The 17,397-nt window shown below is 40.4% G+C and overlaps 2 protein-coding genes across 2 annotated transcripts; both read left to right on the forward strand.

Moving 5' to 3' along the window:
• Window positions 1-1,661: 1,661 nt before the first annotated feature.
• On the forward strand, window positions 1,662-8,907 carry LOC133134982 (solute carrier organic anion transporter family member 1C1-like). Its single transcript, XM_061251669.1, has 16 exons — window positions 1,662-1,781; window positions 1,909-1,995; window positions 2,477-2,579; window positions 3,005-3,146; window positions 3,266-3,398; window positions 3,613-3,720; window positions 4,466-4,620; window positions 4,698-4,796; window positions 5,054-5,254; window positions 5,538-5,702; window positions 5,835-6,030; window positions 6,611-6,776; window positions 7,489-7,673; window positions 7,948-8,012; window positions 8,242-8,359; window positions 8,521-8,907. The coding sequence occupies exons 3-16, from the start codon at window positions 2,481-2,483 to the stop codon at window positions 8,726-8,728; spliced, it is 2,040 nt and encodes a 679-aa protein (XP_061107653.1). The 5' UTR covers window positions 1,662-1,781; window positions 1,909-1,995; window positions 2,477-2,480; the 3' UTR covers window positions 8,729-8,907.
• A 3,445-nt stretch (window positions 8,908-12,352) lies between these two features.
• LOC133134607 (islet amyloid polypeptide) lies at window positions 12,353-14,442 on the forward strand. The gene is made up of 4 exons (XM_061250822.1): window positions 12,353-12,426; window positions 12,967-13,060; window positions 13,414-13,548; window positions 14,268-14,442. The coding sequence occupies exons 2-4, from the start codon at window positions 12,978-12,980 to the stop codon at window positions 14,440-14,442; spliced, it is 393 nt and encodes a 130-aa protein (XP_061106806.1). The 5' UTR covers window positions 12,353-12,426; window positions 12,967-12,977.
• The last annotated feature ends 2,955 nt before the right edge of the window (window positions 14,443-17,397 follow it).

The raw sequence follows: 17,397 nt of genomic DNA on the forward strand, positions 1-17,397 counted from the left end.
ATGAGCCCATAAAACCATGAGAGACCATTAAATAGTAAAGTGTGCATATGTGGGTGATTGAACGAAGCAGGCTGCTGAAGGAAGGAGTCCAGTAGTGACTGTAGCCTTACAAAGCCCAGGAGAGATCCAAGGGCATCACACAAGTAGCAAAGTGAAAAAGGTGGATCAGAATGGCATTTAAGCATGATCATCCAAGGACCATTGTACGAAACTTGAGCTGTGGAGTTGCCAGCAGTTCCAGCAGCCTTTTGAATAGGTCTCCTGAAACCCATAAAGACAGGTTGAGCCATTAGGCTCTCAGTTTACACCTCTCCTATTGGACTGGAAAATTAAGGTCCATGTCAGGATTGTTTGAGGCAGTGCCTGCTGGTGTTGGACCAGTCACTGAAACAACCGGTGGCATAAAATAAGGCAGAACATGACACCACTGACAAGGAAGGTGCTCTGATACAGTATGGGCTATGTTATCTTCTCAGAGGTGGGCACAGGTGCCGGTGAAATCACTTCCCAAGATGACTTCTAATGGGCACTGCTAACAGTTGAAAAATAAATGCATGTGCCGTTTGTTTTAGTCAACACAAAGGTGTATGCATTTGAATTAAATATTTGAAAACATCAACAAAAAACGGGTTTCTTGACCCGTCGCTGGTGTAAAACGTTTTGCCATTGTCAGTTGGGTTAATTAATGAGTGTAATGTTGTTGCTGTGTCTGCTGAGTAAATGTGTGCAGTCTGTTGCCTCAGTACATTCCCCTCAGTTCAAGAGTGCTGTACGCTAGTGCTTAAATGTTAATCCTTAAATCTCCCGTGAAGGGAAGGCTGTTTGTATAACCAGCCTGCCTGTACCCCATGCTGATAAAAAAATGTTAATGACACATTCCGTAGACTGTCGCTCTGCTAGAATTAAACATTTAAACACAATGGGACATGACATCCACTTTTTTCCACGTACAAAATAAGTTCTTATAGAACATATATAGAAATGTATATTAAATTTTATTGCAAAGTTTGCTGTTTAAACCACAAATGTCTAACTTAGTTCATTTTAAAGTGCTGTGCGGTGGTCTTTCAAAAAAAGCTAGAAATTTTTATTTTTATTTTATTTTTTTACAAAAAATAGAACTTTCACAGATTGAAATAGATTCACAAATTAATAGATTCACAGATTTCCACAAAATTATGAGGGGAAGGGATCTCAACATGCAACATGCAACATGCTGCATGTTGACACGTTTTATAATTAAGCCACAAATGCATGATCCTCAAAAATGGTGAAAACAGCTTTATCGGAGAGTGAACTTAAAAGACCTTGAAGCGTATTTGCTGCTTTGCTGCCGTGTCCGGTCCAGTGGCTGGTACATGGGCAGAAAATAAATGTGCCAGGTCCTTTGTGCTGGTCACTCTTAGGATCTTTGTAGAAACTCATTCACGCAATCCCAAAGCCATGGACTGGGAAGGCCACACTCTCACTGCCACCTACAGGAAGATAAGTTCCATCACTGATCAGTCCTTTACCTACAGGACAATAAGGGAGTTTCTCTTCCTGGCCCTACAGACTGTTCATAACTCTTGTAGCATTCCAGCCCCCTTTGGCTTTCAGCACCTGGTTATTCTGCTCTGATAGCACAGAAAAAAAAACTGCCTGCATTCCTAAGCACTCTGTGGAGACCTCTCCGCAGGAGGGTGTTTTCTCTCTAGCTTTTTGCTTGCTGTGCGTCTGAAGGCTCATTATTGGCAGGGGAGAATTACAAGGGCTAAATCTGCTGGATTACCGGAATACTGGTAAGTATTGAAAACTGGTGAGCTTCTCAGCATCAAGTAGTTTTGTATTCCCCTGTGTTTGCTGCTTTTGTCTTCAATATTCAGGTAAAGAAAGAAATTATAATTAAATGTTGCATCTGTCTGGCAGGACATGGAGTCAACAGTCATCATGTGACAATTACAGACATGAACGGATGTTTGTGAGAACAGTGACGTACTTAGAAACAGATTGAAGGTAAGGTAACTCCAAGTTGCTCCGATTCAACTGTGTAAATGCTCTTAAATGATAATTGTTGCAGTTGCAATTATTTATCAGAATTACAAGATCATGGATATGACTTAGTTAAAGAAATAATTTGAAACGTTTTATTTGAATCTATACTGGTAGGGTTTTCTTGGTCATTTTGGTGTGGATAAGTGCCTTTCTAAGACTGAAATATTGCATTTTATGAGGCCATTGTAGTTTTCATTGGGATTGCAACTAGGTGATTGCATAGGATAATGGGTACTTGGGTAGGGTAAATAGATGTGATAAGAACAAAAACATGAAATAAACATTGCTGATATACAGTATATACTGATGCCACATGTAATTTGAGGATCAATGAGGATTGTCAATAGTATGCATTGCATTAACTCAGGTTTTTCCCATTGTTTTTCTATTGACCGCTCAGTTATTGATCTGGATTTATGGTGGGGTCGGTGTATATTTTCAGGAAGATGAGCAATCCTGCAGAACAGGTGGATGAGAGGCTGACCAGTCAAGAGGCCCTATGCCACGAAGACACCTCCAAAGATCAAAGCTGCTCCACACTGAAGGTAATGACTGTTCCAGCGAGAGAGGCGCCATTCTGAACATTGAGAAAGACTGCAGAGTGTGTGTCCTCTGTGTTTTCCTGGCAAGGGATGAATTGTCCACTTTGTCCACTAGGTTGTTTGTATCCTTGGCAATGTCTTGGCAGGCATACTAGTAATTCATGTGATACAGAGCAATTCAGACAGGTTCGACTGGCAATGGCGACATTCTAAATTCTTATCAGTCCGTAACTTCATTCAGACATGATATGTAATTTGAAACAATGATCAAAATTCCAAGAACTGGCAAGACCACTATAATCAGATTCCTATTTAAAATTGGCAGGTGTATGAGGGAGTACACAAGAACAAAGGTGCAGTGATGACTTCTGGTTGGATTCAGAGTTTATAGAGTGCTTGTTCTCTTTTTTCTTCTGTCTCTCTTTCAGCTGTTCATTGTAGCCCTGTCCTTTGCTTACTTCTCCAAGGCTCTGTCAGGGACCTACATGAAAAGTTCCATCACACAGATTGAGAGGAGGTTTGATCTTTCCAGCTCGCACACTGGGCTAATAGATGGCAGTTTTGAGATCGGTAACAATAGCACGTTATCATAATGAGTGAAATGCTTTTAATCAGTCCTACTTCTTTTCTGCTACTCCTGTTGCTTTCCATTCTGCAGGTAAGATGTCCATGCTATATTTCTCCTGCAGGGAACTTGCTGTTCCTGGTGGCAGTAAGTCACTTTGGGGCCAAACTGCACCGTCCCAGACTAATAGGGGCAGGGTGTCTAGTCATGGCTGTTGGTACAGGCCTCATTGGGCTACCTCACTTCTTCATGGGAAGGTAAATACACATTATCACATAATTGGAAATGATCATATTTCCACACATATTTGTTGTAGTGATTTTACTGTCCGCTCTTCAGTTGATACATTATGCAGTGCTAAATATCTTGTAGTGAACAGGCATCATCCATAGACTGTTATCTCTAAATATTCAAAGTGGAAATGGATGAATGTTTTTTTGTTTGTTTCTGTGATTATCCTTTATCTTGCAGTTACAAGTTTGACACTGTGATCCAAAGGTCAGTGAATGAAAATGGCAGTATATCTCCCTGTTTAGAGGATCAAAAACAGCCTGCTCCCCAGGAGACCTTACCTATACCATCACTGGACATTAATGCAAGTCACACCAGAACATTACATATCAACACAGGTGAGATCTCAAGACCAGTCGAGTTTCTCAATGAGCCAGACTTGACTTGCCCCAAAAAGAGTAAATTTGACTCACAGATTCATTGATTATTGGAAGGGACATACCAGTATCTCAGTATTGTGTGGGATGTGTCAGGGTTATGATGAAAATAATCCTTCTATGATAAGCACTTCAGAGACATTAATAAGGGGGTTTAGGAGGGATAAGTCTGGTTATAAAGAAAATGTTGCACGTTTATATTTGTTTGGACACAGCCAATACATATATTACAGTGGCTTCAGAAAGTATTCAGACCCCTTCAGTGTTTACACACTTTCCTGTGTTGTAGACTTCATTTTAAATGGATACAATTGCCAATCAATTTACACTAAATAACCCACAATGACAAAGTGAAAACAAGTTTTTAGATATATTAAAAATCAAAAATCAAAATCTCTATTTACATAAGTATAAAGACCCTTTGGTGTTACTCAGAGCCCAAAAATGGTCATCAGTTGTCTCTTTGGGCAAGGACCAACAAACACTTTCCCAACACTGTGTGTCGTTGTATCTCTTTGTCTTTGTGCGTATACAAACTGAAACTCTGAAACATAATAAAATTGCATTTAATAAAGTTAAACATAATAAAGTTGCGTATAGGCGTCATGTGTTGTTGTGTGTATGCTGTGTCTGTGTGCATGTGTGTGTGCATGTGTTTCTACAGGATGTGTGAAGGACTCTCAGTCTCACATGTGGATCTATGTATTCCTGGGAAACGCCCTGAGGGGAATAGGCGAGACACCCGTCACACCTCTGGGAATCTCATACATCGATGACTTTGCAAAAGCGGAGAATTCAGCCTTCTACATTGGTAATCACCATTAGAAACTGCCATTGCACATCGATGAAAGTCAGTCATATTTCATAGAATTCTCATCTGATTCACAGCTTGTCTACAGACCATCACTTTGCTGGGACCCATGTTTGGCTTCTTACTGGGGTCAATGTGTGCTGGACTATATGTAGACATTGGCTTTATCAATACAGGTAAGACTGTCATCAATGATGCTGATGATGTACCATTGTATATTGTATTGTGTATAAGTTACCATCTATGAATATAATATATCTCTTGTGTACTACATTCTACTGGACTGATAAAAATGGGTCTATGCTCAGCGCTGGTGACAGAAGTGTATCAGTGTTGGTGACACACACAGTCACGTGCACACACGCAGTAGAGTGCATGTGTAAGTACCTGACTTTGCATGTGTGTGTGTGTGACAGAGGCTGGTCTCTTGCAGACAGCATAACTATCACTCCAAAGGATGCACGGTGGGTTGGAGCCTGGTGGCTGGGCTTCCTGGTGTCCTCAGCCATCATGCTCCTGGCGGGCCTCCCCTTCTGGTTCTTCCCCAGGTCTCTGCCCAAACAGGGCGAGGAGCACACGGTGCCACCCGGGCTCCCTGCCCCTCATACCTCAAAGCTGGCTGGCATCGCCAAAGGCAAGCCGACCCAAGCCCTGACCCACACTAGGATTACAGTAGGGCCTGCAGAACAGCAGTGTTTTTCTTTTTGTCACATGGGACATCACCCTCGACATTCTCTGCTCTCTTTCTAGCTGACTTTGTCTTCTTTGTTCAGGAGAATGGAATGTATAAACCCATAATACACAGAGTTGCATGGTTATAGTCCTTTTTGTCCCATTTAAGTGAGCCAGTAAATATACCTCTAGGCCCAAATGAAATATTATGTTTTATTACATTCATCATTCTGGTACTGTTATAGGTTTCCTGCCCTCCCTGAAAAAGCTTTTGGGCACACCAGCCTACTTCCTACTTCTATGTGGCACTGTTCTAAAGTTCAACTCCTTCGTTGGAGTTTTCACGTTCAAAGCTAAGTATATGGAGCAGCAGTTTGGCCAGTCAGCATCCCGAGCCAACTTCCTCATTGGTGAGTGTGCGTTATTTGCCAACGTTCTCAAGTGTGCAAGCGCTACCCCCTTAGAAGTTCCCTCATCACTCTGAGAAGAAAGGGGCTGACCAATCTAACCAACATAGTTTAAACTTGTTCTGTTCCCTGCAGGTGTGTTGAATCTGCCCACTTTTGCGGTGGGGATATTTCTGGGTGGGCTGCTGATGAAGAGGTACAAGCTCAGTGTGGTATCAGGGGCCCAGCTCTCATTTGTGACCTCTTTTCTGGCCTATCTACTGCTCCTCCCGCAGTTTGGAATCAAATGTGAGAACTCACAGGTAGCAGGGCTGACTGTCTCATATAATGGGTGAGTATTGCAGTCACTGTGCCATAGAATATGTAGAATATCTGTCAGGTTGGCAATGCTACTTACTGCATGCTACAATGTGAGTACCGCATTCACTGTCTCATTTACATGGTACTATAGGTTCCTCTATATTAGAATGGGGATACAGCATGACCCACTGACAGTTAATGGTCCTATGCATATTGGTTTCTACCATGCATGCCACACACAATATTCTGCTAAACATTTGTATTAACTTCCTATTTGTACGGAGGTTCATACAATATGCCCTCCTACACATTAGCTTTATTCCTACAAAATAGGAATCTGTTTCCAATTAAAAACCAGACCATGGGGCCCATTCAAACACCAAAACAATGTATTAACAGGTGGAACCACCCAACTGCTCTGTGTCATTATATTCAATGAACATACTGATTTTGTGAGTAGACTTAAGAAATCAGGAACCCTGACCCAAGCCTTAAATACTATGCATACTGCACAAGATACGCAGCAGCTAAACGTATTAAACATTATTTATAAGTCTAATCTGGAATGTGGAAACCATACCTTCAACAGTGATTCATACTCTATCCCACAGGTCCACTGGGATCTCATATGAGGAGCACACATTGTTTTCAGAGTGCAACGCAGGTTGTTCCTGCTCTGGGAAAGAGTGGGACCCTGTATGCTCTGAAAATGGTATCACCTACATGTCTCCATGCCTGGCGGGCTGTACTAGTTCATCTGGATTTGGGAAGAACATGGTAAAGTACCATGCTTTTTTGTTGATGTACACTCAGTGATCAGGAAGACCTGTACACCAGCTTGTTAATGCAAATATTTAATCAGCCAATTGGGTAGCAGCAATTAAATGAGTAGAAACATGCAGATGTGGTCAAGAGGTTAAGCTGTTTTTCAGAACAAATGTCAGAATGGGGAAGAAATGTGATATAAGTGACTTTGTCCGTGGAATGATTGTTGGTGCCAGACAGGGTGGTTTGAGTATCTCAGAAACTGCTGATCCCTGGAAATTCCACTCACAATAGTCTCTAGTCTTTGCAGAGAATGGTGCAAAAAAACAAAAACATTCAGTGAGCAGCAGTTGGCAGTGTAGTGTTTGAATGGCAGAAACACTTTGTTAATGAGAGAGGTCAGAAGAGAAGGGCCAGACAGTGTGACAGTAACGCAAATAATCACACATTACAACAGTGGTATGCAGAAGAAAATCTGTGAACACAACGCGGTAAACCTCTAAGTGCATAGGCTACAGCAGCAGAACAGAAGACTTAATACGTCTAAAAAAAATGTATAATAAGTACCTAATAAAGTGCTCACTGAGTGTATATCAAACACTGTTGGCTTAGTGGAATACACACAATAAAATAAAGACTACATGTTATTAATGCTCTTACCTTCACCAGACATAATCTTGAAAATGTAATGTCTTTGAACTCCAAGTGTCCATTTCTTCAAAAGGCCTTCCACAACTGCAGCTGTGTGATGGCCTCTCCCCCTGAGTCTGGCAGTCAGACCGTGTCTCTGGGTCAGTGCGCTCGTGGTTCCGCCTGCGACCGCAGCTTCGCCGCGTACATGACCGTGTCTGTCCTCAGCTCCTTCATAAACTCCCTGGGAACCACACCAGGATACATGGTCGTCATACGGTCAGTTGCCCCCCTGGACCTTCACTCATAAGCTGAAGATATCAGCTCTCACATTTCTTTGTCCATTTTGTTGTTTCATTCTTTAAATTGATTCCTAATTTTTAAGGTGTACATTTGTGTTGGGTAGGACAGAGCGCAGCATGTTTTGTTAGGGAAACAGATTATAGCAGGGTTATGTTGGACATGTGTCAGTAGAGCTTGATTTTATCAGGGGAATGGTCAATACAGTATGTGATTAGAGGTGAGCTTTTTCTAATTTGTGATTTTCTTTTAGATGCATCGCACCTGAATTAAAATCTCTGGCCCTGGGCATCCAGACCCTGGTGATGAGAACTCTGGGTAATTGACATCATTTCATTCTAGAAGTTAGCACACTGGAAACACTGCCAGGACTGGTTCTAGCTTAAATTTGAGCTAGCTGACTATCTATTGGCAAACCCCAACCCTGGAACCTTTGTCATAACAACACCCTGCAAAATTGCGTGATGAAAACCAAGTGAAGCATGTTTAAAAATGTGTCTACTCATATTTCTAAATTAGCTGATTTTTGCTTCTTGTCCTTGCACAGGGGGAATTCCAGCTCCAGTGTATTTTGGTGCCCTGATCGACTCCACCTGTTTAAAATGGGGAGTCAAAAAATGTGGGGGCAGGGGAGCTTGTCGGATGTATGACTCTGATATGTACAGGTGAGTGAGTGGACCACATCCAAGTATAAGAAAATATGTGAAACTCTGATCAGAAGGCAATGTTATGAGAAGAATGTCGGGAATGTTATTTTCTATCCGAATGCCTGGGATTTGGCTGGGGGGGGGAATAAAAGCAGATTTCTCCTGACTGTGATCTGCAGGGTAATATTCCTGGGGCTCATCACGTGTCTCAGCGGCACGTCCTATTTCTTCGCTGCCGCTGTGATAGTGCTCCTGAGGAAGCAGTTTCAGACGGAGGAGGACAAAACCGGAAACCCCCCGTCAAAGCAGGATGGACTGGAACTCCATCCCACCCACACAGAGAAGGAGGCAGACAGGACTGCAGACCAAACCAATGGACAGTTCTAGAGGGGTGGATCAGACCAATGGGCAGGGCTTGAAAGAGGATCAATCCACTGGGTACTTCTAGAACAAAGATCACCAATCATTCAATAGTTTGTTCCAGGAGGGATTTTTTTTCAAGTAAATCAACATATTTGTGAAGTATGGAGTGTAAAACAGGATTATATATAAATACTCCTGGTATAATTAACCAAATGAATACTGATGACCGCCTGGAATCAAGCAGCCATAACCATAAACATTACAGGAATTTCAATATATAAGATTTTTTCTGGATATTTTTTCAATGCACAAACTCAAGTCACCTTCAGTTTTATGGACTGTTCAAAAAGTGTCATATGCAGAATAAGTATTTACAATTGCAGATGCTTCTAGCAGACTTTACAATATATTTTATATATTTTCTTGTATAAAACATGATTTTTCTAATGTATTTTATTTCTTTCTTTTTTTTTTGCAGATTGATAAAGAGTTTAGAGTGGCCATTTCAATATAATGTCTGAATTTATAGGTATCATTTTGACAGATATTTAGAAGTGGTGATTGTAGTTTGTTTCCTGAAGACCTTTGCAGATGTTTGAATATAATCACTCAATCAAAATAACTTTATCAGCTCAGTGTCTGTTCTGGAAGATCAAAATAGAAATGCCAGAAGGCAGTGACACAGCTTCGATATGTGAGTGCTGACCACAAATTAATGTGAACGTAAAGCAAATTTGTAGGAATGCAAGGGCATGTCACATACATACATATAGTTCTGTGTGTCATTGCACTGTGGAACATTGTCCTCTAACAATTGCAATTGCCTGTTCACCTAATACCTTCTTTGTCCATTCGCTAGATACGAAACAAGCAAAGACAAAAGTGAAAACAAGAAAATGAATCACCTGTGTAGATAATTACTTTTATTAGTATCTTCCATTAGCAGCAGAGACATGGAAAATGGGTGATTCCCTCACCCATATCTGCAGTGGACAAGAGTAGCTAGTACATTAATAGGCACTATGGACTCATTATTCTGATCTCCATCTCCCTGCCTCTCTGCCTGAAAACAGCATTCCACCAGCCCCAGTGGACAACAAAGTCCAAAGTTCAGAGGGCAAGCACAACACATTCAATTACAACAGGGCCTGAGCTGTTGGCATCTCAATGAGTTTTTATTTGATTAAAAATGACCTCCTCTCCAGCCTAGCATGATTGGCTTCATAGTCATCACCCTACCCTTGTTTATAACAGAGTGGTATTGGGGGAAATAAAACAATGGAAATAGTCTCTTCCTGTTGACGTGCAAACCATACTCAATCTACGACCCTATCCAGGCAAAATATTTAAAAAAAACATCTGCGTTCACCTCAATCAATCATTTCAATTGTTTAATTAATACATGCACAAATAATGAATTAATCAAAGAAAAGCTGAAAAGTAAAAGGCATCTGAAAGTGTGAACTGGGGTGTAAAAGGGCTTCTGGGGAGAAAGCTGGTGCATCTTCTCCCTGTGTGTCCAGCTGTGGTGTTGAGCAGGTCTAACATAGACCTGCAGAGGACAGAAATATGTGTGGGGGGGAGGTGATAGGGTGTGCAAGTTAGTGCTGGAAGTGGTTCAAGGACGGAGTTGGTGATCATTGGTAGGGAGAGATTTAAGGGCACATTAAAATAAGATAAGATGAAGTTGAGGCATGAGAGATAAGGGTAGGGGTGATGGATGCAGTTATGGTGGGCTTTTGAATTATTGGCACACTTAATAAAAATGGAGATAAAAGGCTGCATGTAAAAAATCAACATGGTTAATGATCTGTGTTTTATGTTTAAACATGCGGGAAAGCTGTATACTTTTATTTCAATACATTTACTCTCATGTTTCAATATATTTTATTTTGTTATCAAATTTTTTCTGAAAATGATTGGCTCCCGAAACAATAAATGTAAATAAAAACAAAAAAAATGATATTGGCAACGCAATTTTACACAATAAACAAAACCAAGCAACTAGAGTTTGCCTAATCTAATTGGAATTGTGACTGTGCTATGGACAGATGAGACCAAAATTTTGAATTTTGTGCATGCACACTATCAACATGTTTGGTGGCAAAATGGAATGCATACAAGAGTTTCATACCTACTGTCAAAGCAGAAAATCTGGTTGCCTCTGAAGTCTTGGTTGTGGGTAGATTGACCAGCAGGACAATGACTCTAAGCATACATCAAAATCCACCCAGAGTGGTTAAAAACAACAACCATGTTCCACAATGGACATCTCAGTTTCCTGACTTAAATCCCATAAAGAACCTGTGATCTGAACTGAAGAGGGGGGTATCCCAAGGATATCAACGATTCTGAAAACTTCTACGTGGAGGGATGGTCAAAAATCCCTCCAAGTGTGTTCTCTAATCGTATCACAAATTACAGGAAAACAGTCATGGCTGTCATCTTTGCCAGGGGTGTTTGCGCAAAGTATTAAACCAGGGGTGCCAATAATTGTGGAACCTGTGTATTGTGAAATACATTTTTTATTTGAAAAATGTTAAGACTTGATTCCATTGAATCATTAAGAAAGCACACCACATCACGCATGTTGGAAAATAAAGCTTATGTTAACAACTGTATTATATTTTAATTTACAGCACTTTTATGGAGATTCATCAGGGGTGCCAATAATTCTGGAGCCCACTGTATATGGTTATATTGTAATATGTTTTTAAAATACTGTGCTTACACAACCTGGACAGCTGGTCAATTGAAATAATGCCTTTTTTGGAAATTCTTTGACGTTGCCACAAAATACTCTGGTAATAATTCATTTATTCTGGTCATGTAGCTGAATCTCAGCATTACAGTTGAAAACACCATTATCATGTTTGTGAGGATGATTTCATATCCAATGTTTAATTCCCTTGTGTACATCACCCTGTTTCCATTTAGTGCAACAGCAATGATTCACGTATAAGTGTACTGGATTCAGAGAGTGGCAGAACCGCAGGGTGTCCGTGCTTTAATTTCAGAGTGCTTCACAAGAACTGTGATCCAAATGAAAGAGACAGTGTCTCTTCAGATTTATAACTGAGGGTAGAGGTTTCCCTCAGCTATCATATATGCCAATGAACATAATGTTGGTCATTTCCTGTGTGTGTGTGTATGTGTGTGTGTGTGTTTGTGTGTGTGTGTATGTGTTGGTGTGTTTCTGAATCATAAAAAAGTTGTCAAAAAGAGGACAGGGGAGACGACAAGACCTACAGCATTAACAAAATTAATCTTAAGCCATAATGGCATACAAATGTGTGGATCTGAGTTCCCAAAAACAATAGTGAAACTGATTGAGCAGTTAAAGAATGACAGTCAAGGTTTCAGATATGCCCATCTGCGTGTGGGCTTCTGGCTGGCCACTAACCGCAGGTACAAAGTTAGTGTTTTTTACAAAGAGGATTACGATGGTGATGACGCTGTGCCCTTGTCATGCATTTGACCCGTGCTGCATCCCCGCCTTCTTCAAGTGAGGTCCCATCTCTGCAGATGGAAATCATCTTCACTGATAGAAACTGAGGGCTATATTTGGAGGGCTGATGATGTCACGAGTGGTCCAGGCGTGACGCCTATAACAGGACAGACTCTATAGGCAAACCCACAGAAATCAGTGCCAACACTAGTGCCTGTTGGGACCTCCTGCCGTTCCTCTTCCTAACTCTGGACCTGATTTCCAGCTCCTGAATGTAAGTGAGATCTGCAGTCTTTACGGACCATCGCAGTCCCCCTGTCACAACAGCATTCTGAGAATTGCGCAGGCTAGCTAAATGGGTTATAATAACGAATAGATTTTAGTGCACTTTACTCCTAACATTATATGTGTTAAGGCACATTCCACTAAATATTATATTTCACTGTATTCTAATTGGAATGCAATGATAGTATATGTTCTGTTGTTCTTTCTTATCTGACTGTTATCATCTGCTAACATTGCAATCTAAGGGTTTATTTGATCTTTGTTTCATATTTACTCGTGCACAGATCTAAAAATTAGTTGGACAACTTAGTTAGACTTTTTTTAAACTTGATGTGGCAGTGAGTCTTTAATCGTTATTTAAAACAACACATAAATCGCGATTAAAACTATTACAGCTGTACTTTTTTTAACAGAAATGATTCTATATACAAATAAGTATTAATATGGATAGCATGGATGCAGAACGATAATAGCCGCATGTTATAATAATAAAATATTAACCGAATGATACTTGTTTAAACTACCTTAGATAATCCGTGTATGATGTGCAATCAGAAGCTGCCAGCTCTTCTTCTGGCGCTGTCCCTGGTACTACGCTGCGTCACCGCTGCCCCGAACAACAGGTAAGTGCTCAGGCGTTTATTCCATCTCCTCGCTGATATTATATATCTGCTAATTATGGTCCTTATATCATTTTTAGAATAACCCTTGGTGAGAAATTAGGGTGTCACCCTTCGATGATACCATTTACCACGTAGTATCCATCGTGATGCCTCCTTGTTAAAAACTCAGTCGCGCTCTTCAATCTCCGTTGCTGAAACTTTTCGTTTGAGAGTAATCGATCGTGCATGGGATCGCGAGGCAATTCTTTGAATGAGAGGCCACTTCTGGCTTAGAGTGCTCTCTGTCGAGTTGATGGAGCATGGAGTGGTGATCTAGCGGATGGTGTAGATGCCCTTTTGTCGCTGTGCTTCAGGTATGCAACTTTATCCAGTGAACAAGCAGACGCGCGACCAGAGAGAGAGGGCTGGCAACTGTCCGGAATCTCCAAGCACCCTTTCCCGAGCCTAGCTGGAGCGCTACCGCAGGGGGGGCTAACGGCATTGAGCGGGTGTGGTGTTCCAATTTATGTTTCTCTTATTTTTTGATGCTGCACTGCTATATTCAGCCCCAAATTATTTTTCTCTTCTGAACATTTACACTGGTAGTTAAGTGACCTGCTGCTAATAACGAAAACCTAATGAATTTTCCAACCGTGAAGTTGGTTTAATATCTTACACAAGTCAGATTCCAGCATTGCATGGGCCTTTTAAAGCATGCTTGTTGGACATGCAGGCAATGCAATGAAATTGCAATGAAGCAATTCAAATTAAGTAGCTTGCTTAATGGAAGAACTGCAGTGTCCTGCCTGTGACTCAAAACCTGCAACCTGCAAACTGCAAATATAAAAGCCCAGACAGACTATTTTCAGAAAAAAAAGATTGACAAAAGAGTTTGTCTTTTTACACAAAAATAATCTTGAAAAAATAATTTTCGCGGGGTGCTTTATGTGTCTTGTTTTTTTGTTTTTTTTTCAACCTTATTCATTCATAAACATTTTTTTACTGGAATAATGTTGTGTATAGTGTCACAGGTAGAAGAACTAATCCATGTTGCCCACTCCAAACATTTCTCTAAACTTCTCTTCTGACCACTACTCCACACCTCTAATAGAAGCACTGCTTCTCTGAGTATTACTCCACATGGCTGCTCCGGCTGCTCCTCCATGCAGTTTACTGAATGAAATGATCACGTTTCTGTTCATCTCCCCCATTCCCCACCACTCCCCAGGCACCGGATACAGAAGCGGAAGTGCAACATGGCGACGTGTGTCACCCAGCGCCTGGCAGACTTCCTGGTCCGCTCCAGTCACACTTTAGGTCCCCTGTACGCTCCGACCAATGTGGGCTCCAACACCTACGGCAAGAGAGACCGCCTGCAACCAACCAGCTATCTGCCACTGTAGCTCTGGGGTTGTGGGGAAACTCCCTACCCTTCTGGAATGACCTCACTAAGAACGAGCTACGAATAGTCTTTCATATCTTTTATCTTAAACATCTCAGCAATCATTAAATATGAGTTTAAGTGGTAGTTTTAACCCTAAACTCCCAGTGCCTTTTGGTGCGACATCTATGGTCATGAGGAACATTGTGGACTGGTCTGAATCTGTACACCCTATCTGTACACCTATTACAGCCTGCCGGAAATTAGCTTCTGTGTCTGTACAATAATTTCAGGCCATTTTGAGTCAATTTCACCATCTTTACACCAGTCACAGGTTGTTTCAATGCAGGATCACAAAATGGCATGTATGTAAAATGTATTGTAAAAAATAAATGACCTTGAGCAATTATATTTAGCAGAACTGAATCAGTCTTTTTGTTCGTTTTGTAATAAAAGTTTAAGATGTTCAAAAGCCAAAGTTCCTGTTGTGTGTCATTGTCAGTGAATACTTCAGATCTTCAGATTCATACAGCATAATTCACATCTAAGATTCAAATACAAGCATATTAATTAATCCCATACAGACATTCTTCAGTTGTTAAAATATAAAAACAGCATTTGCAAAATAAAAGTCCAAGATCAGGATCATGTGATCCACACATACACAGCACTATAATATCAGTCATGATATCTAGGGTCTTTTGAAGCAGTATGCAGAAATGCGACATCAGAGAGATTAGATGATGAAGATATAAATTAAGGAAAAGCCTGGAGCCCAACATAAAACCTAATTTGTAAATATATCAAATGGGTCTTCACTTGTGTGTTCAGGACACAGCACACTCATGCAATATGCACTGCTAAAACAAGACCAAGAATATGGAGTGCATGATGTTCTTCAGTCAGGAACCCAAAATGAGGTGAGTCAGTAAAGGAGACACTGAGAGAATAATGAAAACAGTCTCATCAATAATCTGCCATTAGCTCGCTGGAATGTGATGGATGGGGGGTCAGTGGGCAGCCAATCTGAACAGAGATGAACATTAACACACAGCAAAAATGATGAGTGAGAATTATCTCCTGTCATATCCTCAATCCCCCACAAGGATCTCTGACCCTGTCTGCCTACATCTCGCTCAAGCACCTGTCTATTTAGCAGCAAGGGGGTAAATTAATAACTATCAACACAAATATACAGTGCATTACCAGTGTTGTTGTCATAGCTACAGTCAATTAAAGACCAGGCATCATACAGGAACATTAGTGGTACACAAACACAGACCATCTGTCTATAAGGACATAGCACCACTAGACAGAGGGACAGAGAAGTCAAAACAACAAAATACACTTTGAAAAGTTTTTAGTGTTAATTACATTCAAATAGGGCCAACAACAGAAGTCTGGTGAAGAAACAATGGACAGGCATGTCATTTCTTGCTGTGAGAGCCAAGTGATACAATTAAATCGGTTTTCAATTTCTATGAATCTATCTTTACCTCACCCAAGGCATCAGTACTGTATTGCAGGGAAATATGTGCTCCCATTCAGATATCCTTACTACTCATTTGTACATAAACATATTCCTCATTTCAATGGAAATTACTGGTCCCATGTAGGTAAAACAAATCTTCTATTGAGAAACATTACTGGCCATCTGGAGTTAGAGATATCCTAGCTTAATTATCTTGTAAAAACAATGAAGATTATTTGGTCAATAAGCAATATCGGCCATTTCTGAGTTGGAAGCTGTCTGCTTTGGCAAAGATCACTTTCTTTGCATTGAGTGTTAGCATAGCCCAGTGTAGTTGACTGAGCAACAAGCTAACACGTGCAAACTACCAAGATATTCCCATAAAGTAGATTAAACATTTTATGCGTTTATAAATTAATCTTTGGTCCCTGGTCTTTTTCATCAGAGAAGTCCAGTTGTAGTCCTTTTGCAATCTGAATGCTAAAACACAGTCATGCTTTCTTGTAGAAAGAATAAATGACCATTCAAAGTCATGCTTGTATTTTGAGATTGTATCTCATTTAGAAACAACATACTTACTCTGTGAAAAATGTAATTAAATGTTCAAGCATAAACTAAGACCTTTGTAAACCTGAGATTCATCAGTTAAGACTAATTAAATACATTCATCTGGCTTGTGGGGACGGCTGGAAATTGTCTCACTGATGACCATTTGTGAGTCATTTGAGTTCCTCACCTGTGATATAACACACAGCATAATTAACATGACAGCGGAAATGTGCTTTTCCTCTAGTGTGTGGTTCCGTGACTTCTCTTTAATGGAGGCGTAAAAAAAACACATTACAGCTTCTAATGAGTTTGTCAGATAACTGCAGTCATGGGGGAGGTTCAGTCGCAGAGACATCTCAAACACTGACGTGAGTACTGCCGCGCCTTTGTAATGCGGGTTCAATGGTCACTTTGCTTGTCCAGGGCAATTATTATGGCTAGCACACAAGGACAGTTAATTCTCTTCTGTTATTATTATCTTTAGATTTCAAGTCCATTTGAATCAGACCACAAAGGACTGATTAATATTACTCATTAATATACACACTCTAATTAATTCCATGGCTTCTCATGGATGAGTTAGCCCTTGCCTTCTAGTGTGTGTTTCAGGGAAATTAACAGTCTCTCACACTCCCTTTAGGCCCAATGCACACAAACACACACCGACTCTAGATGTTCAAACTGTACCTTTACATTTTACCATGTCAGACCTAAGAATAAGCATTGCAATATTCTTGATCATGATGTACATAATACTTCTCATTGAATAACATTTTTTTCAAAAAGGAAAATGTCTCATTTACAAAAGTTATTACTTTTGATGTATAATATGACTGTTTAATATGATTCTGAAGACATAAAAATATTTTATTTCACTTTAAATATTTAAATATTTAAATTTATTTAATTATACAACACAAAATGTGAGAACAATTGTTTTTTTGAAGGCTGTACCTA

This window comes from Conger conger, chromosome 8, assembly GCF_963514075.1.
Source record: "Conger conger chromosome 8, fConCon1.1, whole genome shotgun sequence".
In the NCBI taxonomy this organism is placed as follows: Eukaryota; Metazoa; Chordata; class Actinopteri; order Anguilliformes; family Congridae; genus Conger; species Conger conger.